At 47.5% G+C, this 16,621-nt stretch overlaps 1 protein-coding gene across 1 annotated transcript; it reads right to left on the reverse strand.

The window, feature by feature from the left end:
• Positions 1 to 942: 942 nt before the first annotated feature.
• Positions 943 to 14,847, reverse strand: LOC308170958 (myosin-binding protein H-like; the record flags this gene model as incomplete). The annotated part of the gene is made up of 12 exons (XM_080545812.1): positions 943 to 980; positions 1,131 to 1,317; positions 3,080 to 3,216; positions 3,941 to 4,100; positions 4,397 to 4,536; positions 5,048 to 5,243; positions 6,902 to 6,990; positions 9,754 to 9,921; positions 11,543 to 11,677; positions 12,211 to 12,285; positions 12,588 to 12,638; positions 14,625 to 14,847. 12 exons carry the CDS (start codon positions 14,845 to 14,847, stop codon positions 943 to 945), a joined length of 1,599 nt encoding a protein of 532 aa, XP_080401938.1.
• Positions 14,848 to 16,621: the final 1,774 nt, after the last annotated feature.

The raw sequence follows: 16,621 nt of genomic DNA on the forward strand, positions 1-16,621 counted from the left end.
GGACATGTGATGTCATATCCTCTCCAGGTGTATGTACATCCAGCATCCGGCACCGTCCTGCGGGGGAACACACATGTGTTTACACGTCTGTTTACACGCCTGTTTACACGTCTGTTTACATGCATGTTTACACGCCTGTTTACACGTCTGTTTACACGCATGTCTACAATGTTGAAACTAAACTAAAACCCAAACAAGTTCAACATATTTACTAATTCTTGCCAATAGTTTTATTAACAGGTGGTTCTACATGTCTGGTTCTCCATGTCTGGTTCTACATGTCTGGTTCTACATGTCTGGTTCTACATGTCTGGTTCTCCATGTCTGGTTCTCCATGTCTGGTTCTACATGTCTGGTTCTACATGTCTGGTTCTACATGTCTGGTTCTACATGTCTGGTTCTACATGTCTGGTTCTCCATGTCTGGTTCTCCATGTCTGGTTCTACATGACTGGTTCTACATGTCTGGTTCTACATGACTGGTTCTCCATGTCTGGTTCTACATGTCTCAGTGAGTGTCCTAGTTACACTGACTAGGTCTCCTGCCCCCTAATGGACCTCTTGCTGACTCAGGGAAATGTGATTTCTTCCCCCAATGGAGCGCGCTCAGGGCCATTAGAGATAATTTATGAGCGGACCCTGTCTCTCACGGCCACCCTCCCTCCACCCTCCCTCTCCCAGTTTAGTGCCCTCCATGTAAGGCCAGGCACAGAGGCGACATGTGCAGGCACCCTAGGACCTAAATAGATTCACAGAACTACTTTTTGGCAAGGAATGCTCAACTTTTATCATTGGAATTTATCAATGATGTTGTTTAATGTATAATGTTTTTTTTACTAAATGATAATAAAATATCTACATTATAACTAACTCCAGTTAGACTATATTCAAAGTCTATTGTTTGTTGTAAATCAACAGGGGACTGACCTGGATGCATAGCGACCTACTCCTCGTCTTTGTCTGCGTCTGGACCTGTGGGCTCTGTTGAAGGGAAGACACATGACTTAGTAATCATAGACCAATCAAATCTACACTCTCCTCTACATAGTGACCACACAGTAACCACATAGTAACCACATAGTAACCACATAGTAACCACAGGCTATCATCATCATCATGATTCCTACTGACGTTTGATCTCCAGTTTGCAGGTGACCACGTCGTTGCCCAGGGCGTTGATAGCCTTGCAGACGAACACTCCTCCGTCAAAGTTTCCGGGCTTGCGGATCTCCAGGGAGCAGATGCCCTGGGTGCACAGCATCCGGTATCTGGGGTCGTTGTTAATAGGCAGCTTGTTCTTTGTCCATTCAATCCTGGGCTGTAATGAAACAAGGAATGACAGGATTCAGTCTGCTGCAAGGCAATGCATGGACGTTTTGCACATTGCATACAACAGGGGCAATTCAAAGTGATTTACATATAGCATTAAAGAATACAGAAAAAGGAGAATAGTAAAAAAATAAAAATAGAAGAACAAGAATAGATAAATATATAGAGAAAATACATAGGTAAACATTTAACAAGATAATAAGACAATGAATACGAATATATAGAGGAAAGTATTATTATATCCCGATACGGCGTGTGAGATCGCAGGGTACAATGACATGTTTAGCCTATATTTACAGTGAATTTACAGCACTTGGATTATGGATCATTCAGCATGTTTCAGCTTAACTCATAATTGCTGCAGATAAAATAATTAAATAAATAAAACATTTAATAAGATAATAGTTTATGGATAAAAAGACATAGATAGAGTGTTAGTGTTTAATCATAACTGCTCCAAACATTTTTAGTTTAGTTTTAAATATTTGTAGGGTTTGGGCCTGTTTGATTTCTTCAGGGAGTTTGTTCCAGGAGCATGCGGCAGAGTGACTGAATGCTGCCTTACCGTGTTTTGTTTTCACTCTTGGAATGATTAGCTGATTAGTCTCAGCTGACCTGAGGGGCCTTGCTGGAATAAAGGGTGAGAGGAGATCTGATCCATTTTGTGATTTTTATGCAATTAGGAGTATTTTGAATTACATTCTCTGAGAGACTGGTAGCCAGTGTAGAGATCTCAGGATTGGTGTAATATGTTCAAACTTCTTTGTTTTTGTTAGGACCCTAGCAGTGGCATTTAGGATGAGCTGCAATTTACGAACAGCTCCTTTAGATAGGCCTGTTAGTAGACCATTACAATAATCAAGTCTACTCTAAACAAATGCATAGATGAGTTTTTCAAGGTCTTGCTTGGACATGAGACCTCTCATTCTTGTTATGTTTTTCGGGTGATAGTAGGCTGATTTAGTTATCAAGTTTATGTGGCTGTTGAAGTTTAAATCGGAGTCTAGAATTACACCAAGATTTCTGACGAAGAGAGAGAGAATCAAGTTTTTCACTGACTTTCGATCTTTTGTCAGGTGCACCGAATACCATTTTCTCTGTTTTGTTCTTGTTTAGTTGGAGGAAGCCTTGTGTCATCCACGCTGCATCCATGCAGCAGATTCAATGGATTACATCTCTATGGATTACATGATTACATCTGTCTTGTTCCTGGGTAACCCCTCTGACCAGGGGAGGCTGGGGGAGGTAGAACACCAGGGGAGGCTGGTGGAGGTAGAACACCAGGGGAGGCTGGTGGAGGTCGAACACCAGGGGAGGCTGGGGGAGGTAGAACACCAGGGGAGGCTGGGGGAGGTAGAACACCAGGGGAGGCTGGTGGAGGTAGAACACCAGGGGAGGCTGGGGGAGGTAGAACACCAGGGGAGGCTGGTGGAGGTAGTGAACAGTAGACAGCGGTCTCTGGCAGGTGTCCTGATCTGTGCTTCTCGCAATCAATCTACTGTTTATGTCAGGACGGGTCAGCTAGCTTAACCTACACATGAAATGCTAATCAGCCAGCATGCTGTACTGTAGGTGTGTGTGTGTGTATGTAGGTGTGTGTGTGTTGACTGGTAGGGAGAGTCGAGGTGGGGTGCTGTCATTGGTTGATGTCGGGGTCATCATTCTAGCGCCACCAGCAGGGTTAGGGCTAGGATTAGGGCTAGGGATAGGGTTAGGATTAGGATTAGGGATAGGGCTAGGTTGTACCCTACCTTGGGGAAGCCTCTGACGGAGCAGAGCAGCTTGATGCTGTAGCCCACGGTGGTGGCTCTGTCAGTCAGGGTGGTGGTGAACTTGGGAGCCTCGCTGTAGTCGTGCTCCTTGTACTCGACAGGCTTGTACTCGATAGCTGGAGGATGACAGAGACAGGGATGAGGGAGACACCGGGATGATAGAGACACAGGGATGAGGAACACAGGGATGATATAGAGACACAGGGATGAGGAAGACACCGGGATGACAGAGACACAGGGATGACAGAGACACAGGGATGATATAGAGACACAGGGATGATAGAGACAAGGATGATGGAGACACAGGGATGATAGAGACACAGGGATGAGGGAGACAGAGATGAGGAACACAGGGATGATATAGAGACACAGGGATGAGGGAGACAGAGATGACAGAGACACAGGGATGACAGAGACAGGGATGAGGGAGACACAGGGATGAGGGAGACACAGGGATGATAGAGACACAGGGATGATGGAGACACAGGGATGAGGGAGACAGGGATGATATAGAGACACAGGGATGAGGGAGACAGGGATGATGGACACACAGGGATGAGGGACACCGGGATGAAGGAGACACAGGGATGATGGACACACAGGGATGATAGAGACACAGGGATGATAGAGACACAGGGATGAGGGAGACAGGGATGATGGACACACAGGGATGAGGGACACCGGGATGAAGGAGACACAGGGATGATGGACACACAGGGATGATAGAGACACAGGGATGATAGAGACACAGGGATGACAGAGACACAGGGATGACAGAGACACAGGGATGATGGAGACACAGGGATGAGGGAGACAGAGAGAGAGAGAGGGTGTTCTCACCAGTCTTGACGATGGTGGCAGAGTCCTTAGTAACAGTAGCTTCTTCGCTGATTCCACACTTGTTCTCAGCATAGACACGGAACGTGTAGGTGTTTCCCATGATGAGGTCGGGGATGGTGGCGTTTAGCCTGTGTAGATGCTCCACTACGGTGTACCAGTCCTGTGGGAGACACACACACACACACGCACATGCACACACACACACACACACACAAGACATATCTCTTCAGCGCTACAGACAAAGTGTATTATCATGCTCACAGAGAGTACAGGAGGATACGTCAGCTGCTGAAGCAACGACCAAGGCTGTCCCCCCCCCCCCCACGACCAGGATGATCTCACCCCCACGATTCCGACTCTTGACATAATCTTGCATGTTATCCCTCCTCTATCCCAATAAGAGAAATCAGAAACACATTAAAACGATAACGAATCCAAAACCAACTATCTCCTCACCCCAGTCTTCTTGTCGGCCTTCTGGATGGTGTAGCCAGTGATGACGGTGTTGCCCTTGTCCGCTGGCTCGGTCCACTCCAGGGCCACGTTGAAACCCCAGCACTCCGCGATCTTCACCTCTGCAGGCGGGCCTGGCAGCTCTGGAGGACACACAGCCAACCAGCACACGTCAGACCTCAACACTCCCAGGAAACGTCAGACCTCAACACCCCATCACACTCCCAGACCCAGCACAAGTCAAACCTCAACATCCCATCACACTCCCAGCTCCGCTTGTGAGCAACATTTATTAAACCTCTTAAGCAACACGGGCCCACGATTTTGCCCAAATTCTGCTTTAATTTGAATATTAATTTGATTATTGTTGACTTTATCTCCTTGTGTCATGTGTAGTATGTTATTCTGAACTATGATCTGAGCATATCCACACAAAATCAGGTACCTATCAGGTAGATACAAATGGCATCCTGCTTCTGATCATCATATTTCTAATGTTATAAGCGGGTTTAGTTTTGGTCTGGTTTTTAGGTGGAAATGAGTCAAATAGGGCATGGAGTTAATTACCATAGTTTGAACGGTAAGTTGGAATCTACCTCCTCTGTAGGGGATCAAGAACACGACAGACATCGACCGCTACGCTGTTGGACTCACCGACGACCTGGAGGATGATGCTGGCTTTGTCCTCGAAGCTCTCCACCTTCACGCCCATCTCGTAGACGCCCGAGTCGACTCTCGCCGCCTGGCGGATGAACATGATGCTGTCCACCTCGGTGTTACGGAACATCACCCTCTTGGTGTCGACGGCTTCTGCGTCCTTAGTCCAGGTCACCAAAGGCTTGGGCTTACCCTGGGTGAGGGGGAGGAGGAGAGGGAGGAGAAAAGAGGGGGAGGAGAGGTGGGGGAGGGAGGAGATGAGATGGAGGAGAGGAGGGGGAGGAGAAGGAGGAGATGAGAGGGAGGGAGGAAGGAGAGGAGATGAGAGGAGAGAAGAAGAGAGCAGGTAGTGAGGATAATGATGATGGTCATGATCACTGTATCATTGAGTCACTGCTGCTAGAGTATTACTGCTGCTAGAGTCACTGCTAGAGTATTACTGCTGCTAGAGTCACTGCTAGAGTATTAATGCTGCTAGAGTATTACTGCTGCTAGAGTCACTGCTAGAGTATTACTGCTGCTAGAGTCACTGCTAGAGTATTAATGCTGCTAGAGTCACTGCTAGAGTATTAATGCTGCTAGAGTCACTGCTAGAGTATTACTGCTGCTAGAGTCACTGCTAGAGTATTAATGCTGCTAGAGTCACTGCTAGAGTATTAATGCTGCTAGAGTATTACTGCTGCTAGAGTCACTGCTAGAGTATTACTGCTGCTAGAGTATTAATGCTGCTAGAGTATTAATGCTGCTAGAATCACTGCTAGAGTATTAATGCTGCTAGAATCACTGCTAGAGTATTAATGCTGCTAGAATCACTGCTAGAGTATTAATGCTGCTAGAGTATTAATGCTGCTAGAGTGTTACTGCTGCTAGAGTCACTGCTAGAGTATTAATGCGGCTAGAGTCACTGCTAGAGTATTACTGCTGCTAGAGTCACTGCTAGAGTATTACTGCGGCTAGAGTCACTGCTAGAGTATTACTGCTGCTAGAGTATTAATGCTGCTAGAGTCACTGCTAGAGTATTAATGCTGCTAGTCACTGCTAGACTATTAATGCTGCTAGAGTATTAATGCTGCTAGAGTATTAATGCTGCTAGAATCACTGCTGCTAGAGTATTACTGCTGCTAGAGTCACTGCTAGAGTATTAATGCTGCTAGAGTATTAATGCTGCTAGAGTATTACTGCTGCTAGAGTCACTGCTAGAGTATTAATGCGGCTAGAGTATTAATGCTGCTAGAGTCACTGCTAGAGTATTAATGCTGCTAGAGTATTAATGCTGCTAGAGTATTAACGCTGCTAGAGTCACTGCTAGAGTATTACTGCTGCTAGAGTATTACTGCTGCTAGAGTATTAATGCTGCTAGAGTCACTGCTAGAGTATTAATGCTGCTAGAGTATTAATGCTGCTAGAGTCACTGCTAGAGTATTAATGCTGCTAGAGTCACTGCTAGAGTATTATTGCTGCTAGAGTATTAACGCTGCTAGAGTATTAATGCTGCTAGAGTATTAACGCTGCTAGAGTATTAACGCTGCTAGAGTATTAACGCTGCTAGAGTATTACTGCTGCTAGAGTCACTGCTAGAGTATTAATGCTGCTAGAGTATTAATGCTGCTAGAGTATTACTGCTGCTAGAGTCACTGCTAGAGTATTAATGCTGCTAGAGTATTAATGCTGCTAGAGTATTACTGCTGCTAGAGTCACTGCTAGAGTATTAATGCTGCTAGAGTCACTGCTAGAGTATTAACGCTGCTAGAGTCACTGCTAGAGTATTAATGCTGCTAGAGTCACTGCTAGAGTATTAATGCTGCTAGAGTATTAACGCTGCTAGAGTATTACTAACCCTAACCCACTCACGTGGAAGGGGATGACCAGGTTGACCTTCTGCCCGACCTCCACCACATGCCTCTGTCTGAGGGAGCGGGGTATGTGGATTTTGGGGCGATCTACAGAGAGGGGGGGGGTTTACAAATAAGCGCATTAATTTAAGGTTCAAAGACATGTACAGTAAGAAAAAGTAAAGCATAAACATTATCATCCCACATGGAGAAATGAATATGAGACAGAAGAAAATATTAATTGGATTAAGATTATACATGACTGAACTTCCAGAGACCCTTCCAGAAGATTTCTTGTTAGGTGGGGATCAACAGTAATCTTAACCCTGACTCGAACCCTAATCCTGACCCTGACTCTAACCCTGAACCTAACCCTAACCCTAGCCCCAACCCTAACCCAACCTTAACCCTAGCCCAAAACCTAACCCCTAACCCCTAGCCCTAGCCCCAAACTTAACCCCTAACCACAAACCTAACCCCTAACCCTAGGCCCAAACCTAACCCCAGCCCCAAACCTAACTCCTAACCCTAGCACCTAACCACACCCTCAACACTAACCCAAAGCCCTAATCCAACCCTCCATTATCCCAGATCAGGCTGCCCAAACACATCGTATTTCTGATTGGCTGATATTTACTAACTAAAGAGGAACTAGTTCACTTTCCTGTCAGTGTAAAGAGGTTCTGTCACGGTGCTTCAGTGCTGCTGCTGTTGTTCAGCTCTGTAGGGCAGATACAGCCTATTGGCTTCAGTTCTGCCATCACTCAACGGACAGACCCCACTAAAACCAGGGAGGCACGGCCATGTGAAGGGTACACGTGTTTTGCTGAGTGTCCCGACTTGACACTCCTCGCTGCCCAGGGGGGCGGGGTCAGGAGGGAATGCTGCCAGTCAGAGTCTGTGGCATGTTTTAAAATAACCAGATGATCTCTAACTGTCCCTGGGTGTGACATCTGAGACCCCGAGTTAGACCGACCCCCGACCCCTCCCCTCGTCTTCCCCTCCCCTCCGGCTAGAGCAAAAAGGGACCACTTTGGAATGTCCCCCCCCACCTCCACCTCCCCCCCGCCCTCCCCTCCCCCCTCTCCCAGGGCAGAGGGACCACTTTAGAATGTCCCCCACCTCCACCTCCCTCCCCCCGCCCTCCCCTCCCCCCCCTCCCAGGGCAGAGGGACCACTTTAGAATGTCCCCCACCTCCACCTCCCTCCCCTCGCCCTCCCCTCCCCCCTCCCAGGGCAGAGGGACCACTTTAGAATGTCCCCAACCTCCACCTCCCCCCCGCCCTCCCCTCCCCCTCTCCCAGGGCAGCAGAGGGAACACTTGGGAATGTGTCGTCCCCCACCGCCACCACATTACACTTGTCGCCATCCCTCTAGTGGGGAGCAGCTTGACACCTCTGCAGCCTGCATTCTGACAGAGGACTGAACTGGATGCCAAGCCTTCCGGATGAAATCCCTGCTAATAGACAGACACATCCCAGATATTTGCGCAAGGGGCTTTGTGGTGAAGTTGTTCAGCATGTTAGCATGCTAGTCCTTTGTAAGGAAGCGTCCATTACTGTGGGATGTGCCTGTGGTGGGCTAACAGTGCTAACAGCGAGCGCTGGCCCAGGTTCACTCCCTCTCTTGGGGGGCAGCCATCGCCGCCATCGCGTCCAGGTCGTCTCCCTCTCTTGGGGCGCCGCCAGGGCGGTTGCATAAGCGGTCCTCTGGGTTCAGGTTTCATCTTCCATTCCCGACGACCAGAACTCATTTACACATTGCTCATTTGATGAGCGCTCTCTGTAAAGCAGTTCCAAATGCTACATGTGTCTAATCCATTCTCGTTTCAAAACTCAAGTGATTTCAAGTGAGTTAATTAGTTTTTTTTAATAATATTCTTTATTTCACTAAGGCTACTTGCTTCTAAAATAGAAAATCCTCAAGTTCAAGTCCAACGTTTTTCCACTGATTCACTCACAGAGGAGCGTATTCAATGGGATGTGAATTAGAAAAGAAAGATTGTGTTTTGGATCGGAGTCAACCTCTCCTCTCCTGTGTGTGTCTGCCTCAGGGACAGACAGGTGACTCCTGCAAGGCATCTGCTCCCCATATCTGTGGTGAGGGTTTAATACCACTGAGGGTGCAACCAGACAAGTCTGCACAGTGCACCGTAAGAGGACACCACTTCAGAACATGGACCCCCGGTGAGTGAAGGCCACAGGCTCGTTCGTGTAACAGTGCAGCCCCCCCCCCCGTCTCCCCGCCCCCTTCTCTCTGCCCCAGGGCTGTATGCCCACCAGGACATGTGAGATGGGCATGCTGCTGAGCTGAGATTCTATTTCTATGATCGATACAGTTTGGACATGCTGCTGCCTCTGTTATGCCCCCCCCCCTCTCCCCTGACAGTACCACTGTTACCCCCCCCCCTCCCCTGACAGTACCTCTGTTACCCCCCCCACCTCCGACTCCTCTGATAGTACCTCTGTTACACACCCCCCCTCCACCTCCCCTGACAGTACCTCTGTCCCCCCCCCCACCTCCACCTCCCCTAACAGTACCCCTGTTACCCTCCCCCACCTCCCCTGACAGTACCTCTGTTACCCCCCCCTCCCCTCCACCTCCCCTAACAGTACCTCTGTTACCCCCCCCCCACCTCCACCTCCTCTGACAGTACCTCTGTTACCTCCCCGCCACCTCCACCTCCCCTGGCAGTACCTCTGTTACCCCCCCCCTCCCCTCCACCTCCCCTGACAGTACCTCTGTTACCCCCACCCCCCTCCCCCCGCCCCAATTCTCCTGACTGCACCTCTGCCTGGTGAACAGAACCAGCAGAAGCACCAGTGTTGATGTGACATCAGCTCAGAGGGGGGGACCAGGGCCACTACTTACCCATGACTTCCTTGATCAGGACGGGTGCGGCCAGGGCGACGGCGGGGCTGCGGCCTCCGGCGTTCACCGCCACGACACGGACCTGCAGGCGGTCACCGGTCGTCTGGTTCTTCACCACGTAGCGACAGGACACAGTCAGGTCCTCGTTTACCGCCTTCCAATCACTGGCTGGGGGGACAGAGGATAGACCAGTCAGGACAGAGAATAACAGTTATAACAGAGGATAGAACAGTCAGGATAGAGGATAGAACAGTCAGGATAGAGGATAGAACAGTCAGGACAGAGGATAGAACAGTCAGGACAGAGGATAACAGTTATAACAGAGATTATACAACAGTTAGTTCCGACCAAGTAATTTGATTGGACAAGAGGCATTCCATGAGTTACGATACACAGTATAACAGCACTGGGCCTTTTAACTATATGTATCACTCCGCCGCACAGATGTTCTACTAAATGACCGTTAATTAGACTACATGTTTGTGTTCAGGTTACTAGGCAACAGTCTATTTGAAGTTCAGTTGCGGAACTACTTTTTGTTTATTTTTATGATTAAATAAACAAACAAATCATAATCTGTTGTCGCTTATTACTGTTAACTAATAAATCGCGCTGTAGAACTGTTGTAGAACTGTTGTTGCCTGCGGCCTCGTACCTACGACCGAATCACAGCCGTGCTGATATTCAGTATAACACACTCCCTCTCGTGTGATATTGCTTAAATAAACCAGTCGGAACAGAGAATAACAGTTATAACAGAGGATAGACCAGTCAGAACAGAGGATAACAGTTATAACAGAGGATAGAACAGTCACACAGGATAGAACAGTCACACACGATAGAACAGTCACACAGAGGATAACAGACAGGAGAGTACTATAAGCATGGTTAACTGTGGCCCAATGTTCACAGAGGCAGGAAGGGTTATATTAGACTAAATTTGAACAACTCCATTCAGGAGCCCCACTCCTCAACGCGGCCATGAGCCCCAGTCATCAGTCTGACACCCGGCCATTATCAGGTTAACTTCTTCATGCTTTCAAAGCCTCCACATCATCCCCATGCCTCTGCCCTAATAGGGACCATGCCTCTGGCCTAATAGGGTCACGTTAGTCAGGACATAAATGTAGAGGTGACACTCTTGGGACAGCTGCAGCTGACAGCTCCCAGGGGCTAATAAAAGTGCCAATGTCCTGCTAAGGCTAAGGTGCAAGGCTGCATATGGCATTACGAAGAGTACGAAGAGTCCGAAGTGGAGGAAAATATTGAGCTGAGATTGTTGTACTCTCTCCAGTGAAGCTAACATTACATTACATTATCGAGATTACAGTGCAATTATGTCTAGAAGTGTTTGGATATGTACAGCTGTCACCCCCACATGCAACCTGTCACCCCCACCAGACAGAACTGAGAGCTTATAGGGACAGACTACAGAAGATATCATACTGGAACTAACTCTAACTCCCTCTAACCCAAACTACACAACATCAGATATGCATGAACTCATTAAGAGGTGCAAGGGGCTTTACACACTACATACCCCAACTATACTAGGCTTTACACACAACAGACCCCCACCATACTGGGCTTTACACATTACAGACCTTAATCATACTGGGCTTTACACATTACAGACCCCCACCATACTGGGCTTTTACAGGGCCAATCCATTACAGGGCCGATCCAAACTACTACTGTGCTGGCTCAGATATTTCCAGCTCTGTCTCAGCAACTACGGTGGCAGCTTAGCTCAGCTGGCCAGTCCGGCTCTGCAAGACCCAGGACTTACCTCCTTCCTTGCAGACCTCCACGGTGTATCCATCCAGGCCGGCGTCTCCGATGGTGGTAGGGGGCCTCCAGGAGATGGTGACGGAGGTGTCGTTGACGTCCTCCACGGCCAGCTCCAGGGGCTCGCTGGTGGGCTCTGCAACATCCAGGGTCAGGGTCACAACATCCAGGATTAAGGTCACAACATTCAGACAATGTACAACCCCCGAGACCCCCCAGGACAGGTAGTCACAGTACTCTGTGGCTCAGTTGGTCAAGCATGGCGCTAACTAATGCCAAGGTTGTGGGTTTGATTCCTGCTGGGACCATGTATACTGAAAGGTGTATGCACTCATTGCAATGTAAGTTGCTTTGGATAAAAGTGTCAGCTAAATGGTGTATATTATTATCACATATGAATACAGTCATAGAAGCACTCGTGTATGTGAACAGTTGCAATGACTTTGATGACACTTTACACTATTGCCGCTGTTTTTCTATTATTATCGTTTGCTCGTGTTGTTCTTATTATGACATTGCACTGCAAATTGATATTCGTATCGTTTGATTGTTGCGTTGTTGAGGAGTTGACGACCCTAAAGCATTTCATGACATTGTATCCACATGTATATTGTGTAAATGACCAAGTTTGATATGAAGGAGCGTCCCTCAGATCAGAATCAGGTTTACCTTTGGGAGGAGGGGGTGGAGGGGTGGGCGCCTTGGGTGGTTCCTCTACAGCGGGAGGAGCTTCGACAGCTGCACCTGATGTGAAATATGCGTTGATGTAAACGTTAGCACGGAGAGAGAAAGCAGGTCAGGGTTAGAGTAACGCAGTGTTGCAGTGTGATCCATCGGTATCGGTATCCATTACAACTCTAGACCTTACTCTGTTTTATCCAGCACGGACCATGTATGTATAACATGGAACATACTAGTGTGTTTCAACCCAACACAGAAACACACAGTAACCCATCAGGGGGAAGAGAGGACTGGACATGTCAGGCAGGACATGTCATGACAGACAGGTGTGGAGGTGGTGGGACTGTGTATCGGTGACCGTTTACCATCAGCGGGGGCCTCTGGCTCGGCAGCGGCGGGGGGGGCAGCAGCGTCCTCTGGAGCGGGGGGCGCGGCAGCGGCTAATGTTAAATGTTAGATTTGGATGTTAGATATGAACTCATCAGCTGAATGACACAGGGCCCCTAAAACGATGGAGTTGTTACAGGATTCAGTTAGTGTTGTTAGCCAGTAAGGGTCTCCGTGTCATGGTGATTGACATCACACTCTTGAGTGGCATATAGGGGGATAGATAGGGGGGGTGGAGGGATAGAGGGGTGGATGGGGGTTGGATGGTGGGGCGGAGGGGTGGAGGTAGGGTGGAGGGGTGGAGGTATGGGGTGGATGGGAGGGTGTAGGTGGGGTGGAGAGGTAGGGTGAATAGGGGGGTGGAGAGGTATGGTGAATAGGGGGGTGGAGGGAGGGTGTAGCAGGGGAGGTAAGCAGGGGAGCAGGGGAGGTAAGGTGTAAGCCTGTTACCCTCAGCGTCAGCAGCGGGAGCGGCAGCGTCAGCAGCGGCAGCATCAGCAGCGGGAGCAGCTAAATATTTAAAACAAGATTGCGAGGAAGAAAAAAAAGTTTAAAAATGAACAACACCTGAGTTAATGACCTAACAACCTAACAACGTTAGGTCAATCATGATAAGCAGGTTTGGGAAAATGGATTAAATAATCAAGACAGGCATCGGTTGTTGTTGTTGTTGTTGTTGTTGTTATTGTTATTGTTGTTGTTGTTGTTGTTGTTAAGCGTTAGGCCTACCATCCGCGGGAGGTTCGCCATCAGCGGCAGGTTCTGGAGCGGGTTCCTCGGCAGCAGCAGCAGCAGCTGATATTAAATGTTAAGATGTTAGATGATTGACTGCTAATCTGAGATTGCATGTGAGTTGTTAGATTAGGTGATTGGCTGAGCAGGTTAAGGTTCCGGTGTTACCAGCAGGTTCAGCGGGTGTCTCCACCGGCGCCTCGGGTGCGGGTTCTGGGGCTTCCTCGGCAGAAGCGGCGGCTGATATTAAATGTTAGATGTTAGATGATTGACTGCTAATCTGATATTGCATGTGAGTTGTTAGATTAGGTGATTGGCTGAGAAGGTTAATGTATCGGTGTTACCAGCAGGTTCAGCGGGTGTCTCCACCGGCGCCTCGGGTGCGGGTTCTGTGGCTTCATATGTAAAATATTAACATATTAGATCATATCAATAGATCATCATCAATAGATCATATATAATATGTTATATGTTAATATATATGTTAAACACATATACAGCTATACTATTCTAGATTTCTGTCAGTAAACAAACACTGCAAAGAATCCATTGTAAATGGATTATGATAGAATAGCGATGCATGCATTACACATATCTGGCTCAAGTGGAGCGAACGTTCAAGGTTTGGAATAAGCTGATAGCAGCTTCTCTCTCTCTCTCCCTCTCTCTCTCACTGTGCAGCGCCTGTGCAGTGCGCACTACGCGTAAAGACTTGGCACACTTCGTTTATCGATATGTTACCAATATTCACAACAGTCGTGGAGATAGAGAGATGGAGCGAGATAGAGCATGACATCTACTACTTGCTTTGGAAGGCGCGTAAAAGAGCGCGTTGCGCGTAATTGCGTAAAACACAAGCAAAGGGGGCAGACGTGGAGTATTTGCCGATTCCTATCGGCAAGTGAACATATCCTTGCCGTATGCCACGGCCAAACACTGTACACCACCCAACATCTCAAGAAGGGTTGGGAAACAAGACAGGCAGGAATACCCTGCACTTCACCGGATTACCCGTCGATAGATGACCCTATAATAAGATCATGGAGGATGCAGCCTAACGCCGCCACTAACTCACGGCCCCGCTGATAATAATAATAATAATAATAATAATAATAATAATAACAACTTTATTTTTATAGCACTTTACGTCAAAGTGCTTTACAAGTACAATAGGTAAAAAAAAATTGAAACAAATTTTAAAACAACTATTTCAATTTAAAAAACACACATAAATTACAACAGCACAAAAAAAAAAAAAAAAAAAAAAGATGATGTATTATTACCGTCTGCGGCAGGAGCTCCCTCCGCTGGAGGCGCCTCTCCCTCGGCCGGTGGAGCGGCCTCTACGGGGGCAACCTCTGCTGGGGGGGCCTCCACGGGGGCAGGGGGGGCCTCCACGACTGGGGGAGCCTCCACGACCACCGGAGCGGGCTCGGGGACGACTTCCACCTTCTTCGCTGGCGCTTTGGCCGCTGCCTTCTTGATAGGGGCAGGTTTGGAGGGCATGGTGGCGGTTTTCTGCTATTCCCACAAGTCAGTAAAAGTCCTAAACGTTGATCCGATGACGTTCCTGTTGTACGGGACTCAGGGGAGACGGGTTTTATAGTCCCCGGGGGGGTTTAGACTCCGCCCCCCTCATGAATTGCGTGTAACGGATACTTGACCACGGTCTTATTATAGAGAGGCGCTGCTGGGCGGTGGTCAGCGAGTTTATCTAGAGCAGACGCGTCCAGTTCATCTCCAGGCTCGAGAGTCTAGTGAATCTATTCATCCATGGTGAGTCTATTCATCTACAGTACAGGCCAACAGTTTGGACACACCTTCTCATTCAATGCGTTTCCTTTATTTTCATGACTATTTACACTGTAGATTCTCACTGAAGGCATCAAAACTATGAATGAACACATGTGGAATGATGTACTTAACAAAAAAGTGTGAAATAACTCTAAATATGTCTTAGATTTTAGATTCCTCAAAGTAGCCACCCTTTGCTTTTTTGTTGTTAATAAAATAAACAATTGTTGTTGTTAATAAAATATATAATAATACGATTATATATATATAATAACATATTATTATTAACACATATTATATTTAATATTATTATTATATATTTTATTAACAACAAAAAAGCAAAGGGTGGCTACTTTGAGGAATCTAAAATATAAGACATATTTAGAGTTATTTCACACTTTATTGTTAAATACATCATTCCTATGTGTTCATTCATAGTTTTGATGCCTTCAGTGAGAATCTACAATGTACCAAATAGTCATGAAAATAAAGGAAACGCATTGAATGAGAAGGTGTGTCCAAACGTTTGGCCTGTACTGTACAGGCTCCATAGTGAGTCGATTCCCCTACAGGCTCCATGGTGAGTCGATTCATCTACAGGCGCCATAGTGAGTCGATTCATCTACAGGCGCCATAGTGAGTCGATTCATCTACATGCTCCATGGTGAGTCTATTCAACTACAGGCTCCATAGTGAGTCTATTCATCTACATGCTCCATGGTGAGTCTATTCAACTACAGGCTCCATGGTGAGTCGATTCATCTACAGACTCCATGGTGAGTCGATTCATCTACAGACTCCATAGTGAGTCTATTCATACATGCTCCATGGTGAGTCGATTCATCTACAGACTCCATAGTGAGTCGATTCATCTACAGGCTCCATGGTGAGTCGATTCATCTACAGGCTCCATAGTGAGTCTATTCATCTACAGGCTCCATAGTGAGTCTATTCATCTACAGGCTCCATGGTGGGTCGATTCATCTACAGGCTCCATGGTGAGTCGATTCATCTACAGGCTCCATAGTGAGTCTATTCACCTACAGGCTCCATAGTGAGTCTATTCAACTACAGGCTCCATAGTGAGTCTATTCATCTACAGGCTCCATGGTGAGTCGATTCATCTACATGCTCCATGGTGAGTCGATTCAACTACAGGCTCCATAGTGACTCTATTCAGCTACAGGCTCCATGGTGAGTCTATTCACCTACAGGCTCCATGGTGAGTCGATTCATCTACAGGCTCCATAGTGAGTCTATTCACCTACAGGCTCCATAGTGAGTCTATTCACCTACAGGCTCCATGGTGAGTCTATTCATCTACAGGCTCCATGGTGAGTCTATCCGGTTGTTAAGTCTGACGTCAAACGTGACGTATGCAATTTCCGGGTCCAAACCACCGCACCAGAATACCAGTGTACAACAGCGGTAGAATGACAGTTTAATCGTTTTTTAGACTCGGATCTATTCATACAACAAGGGACAC

Source organism: Nansenia antarctica (assembly GCF_963989245.1).
Source record: "Nansenia antarctica genome assembly, chromosome: 15".
Taxonomy (NCBI): domain Eukaryota; kingdom Metazoa; phylum Chordata; class Actinopteri; order Argentiniformes; family Microstomatidae; genus Nansenia; species Nansenia antarctica.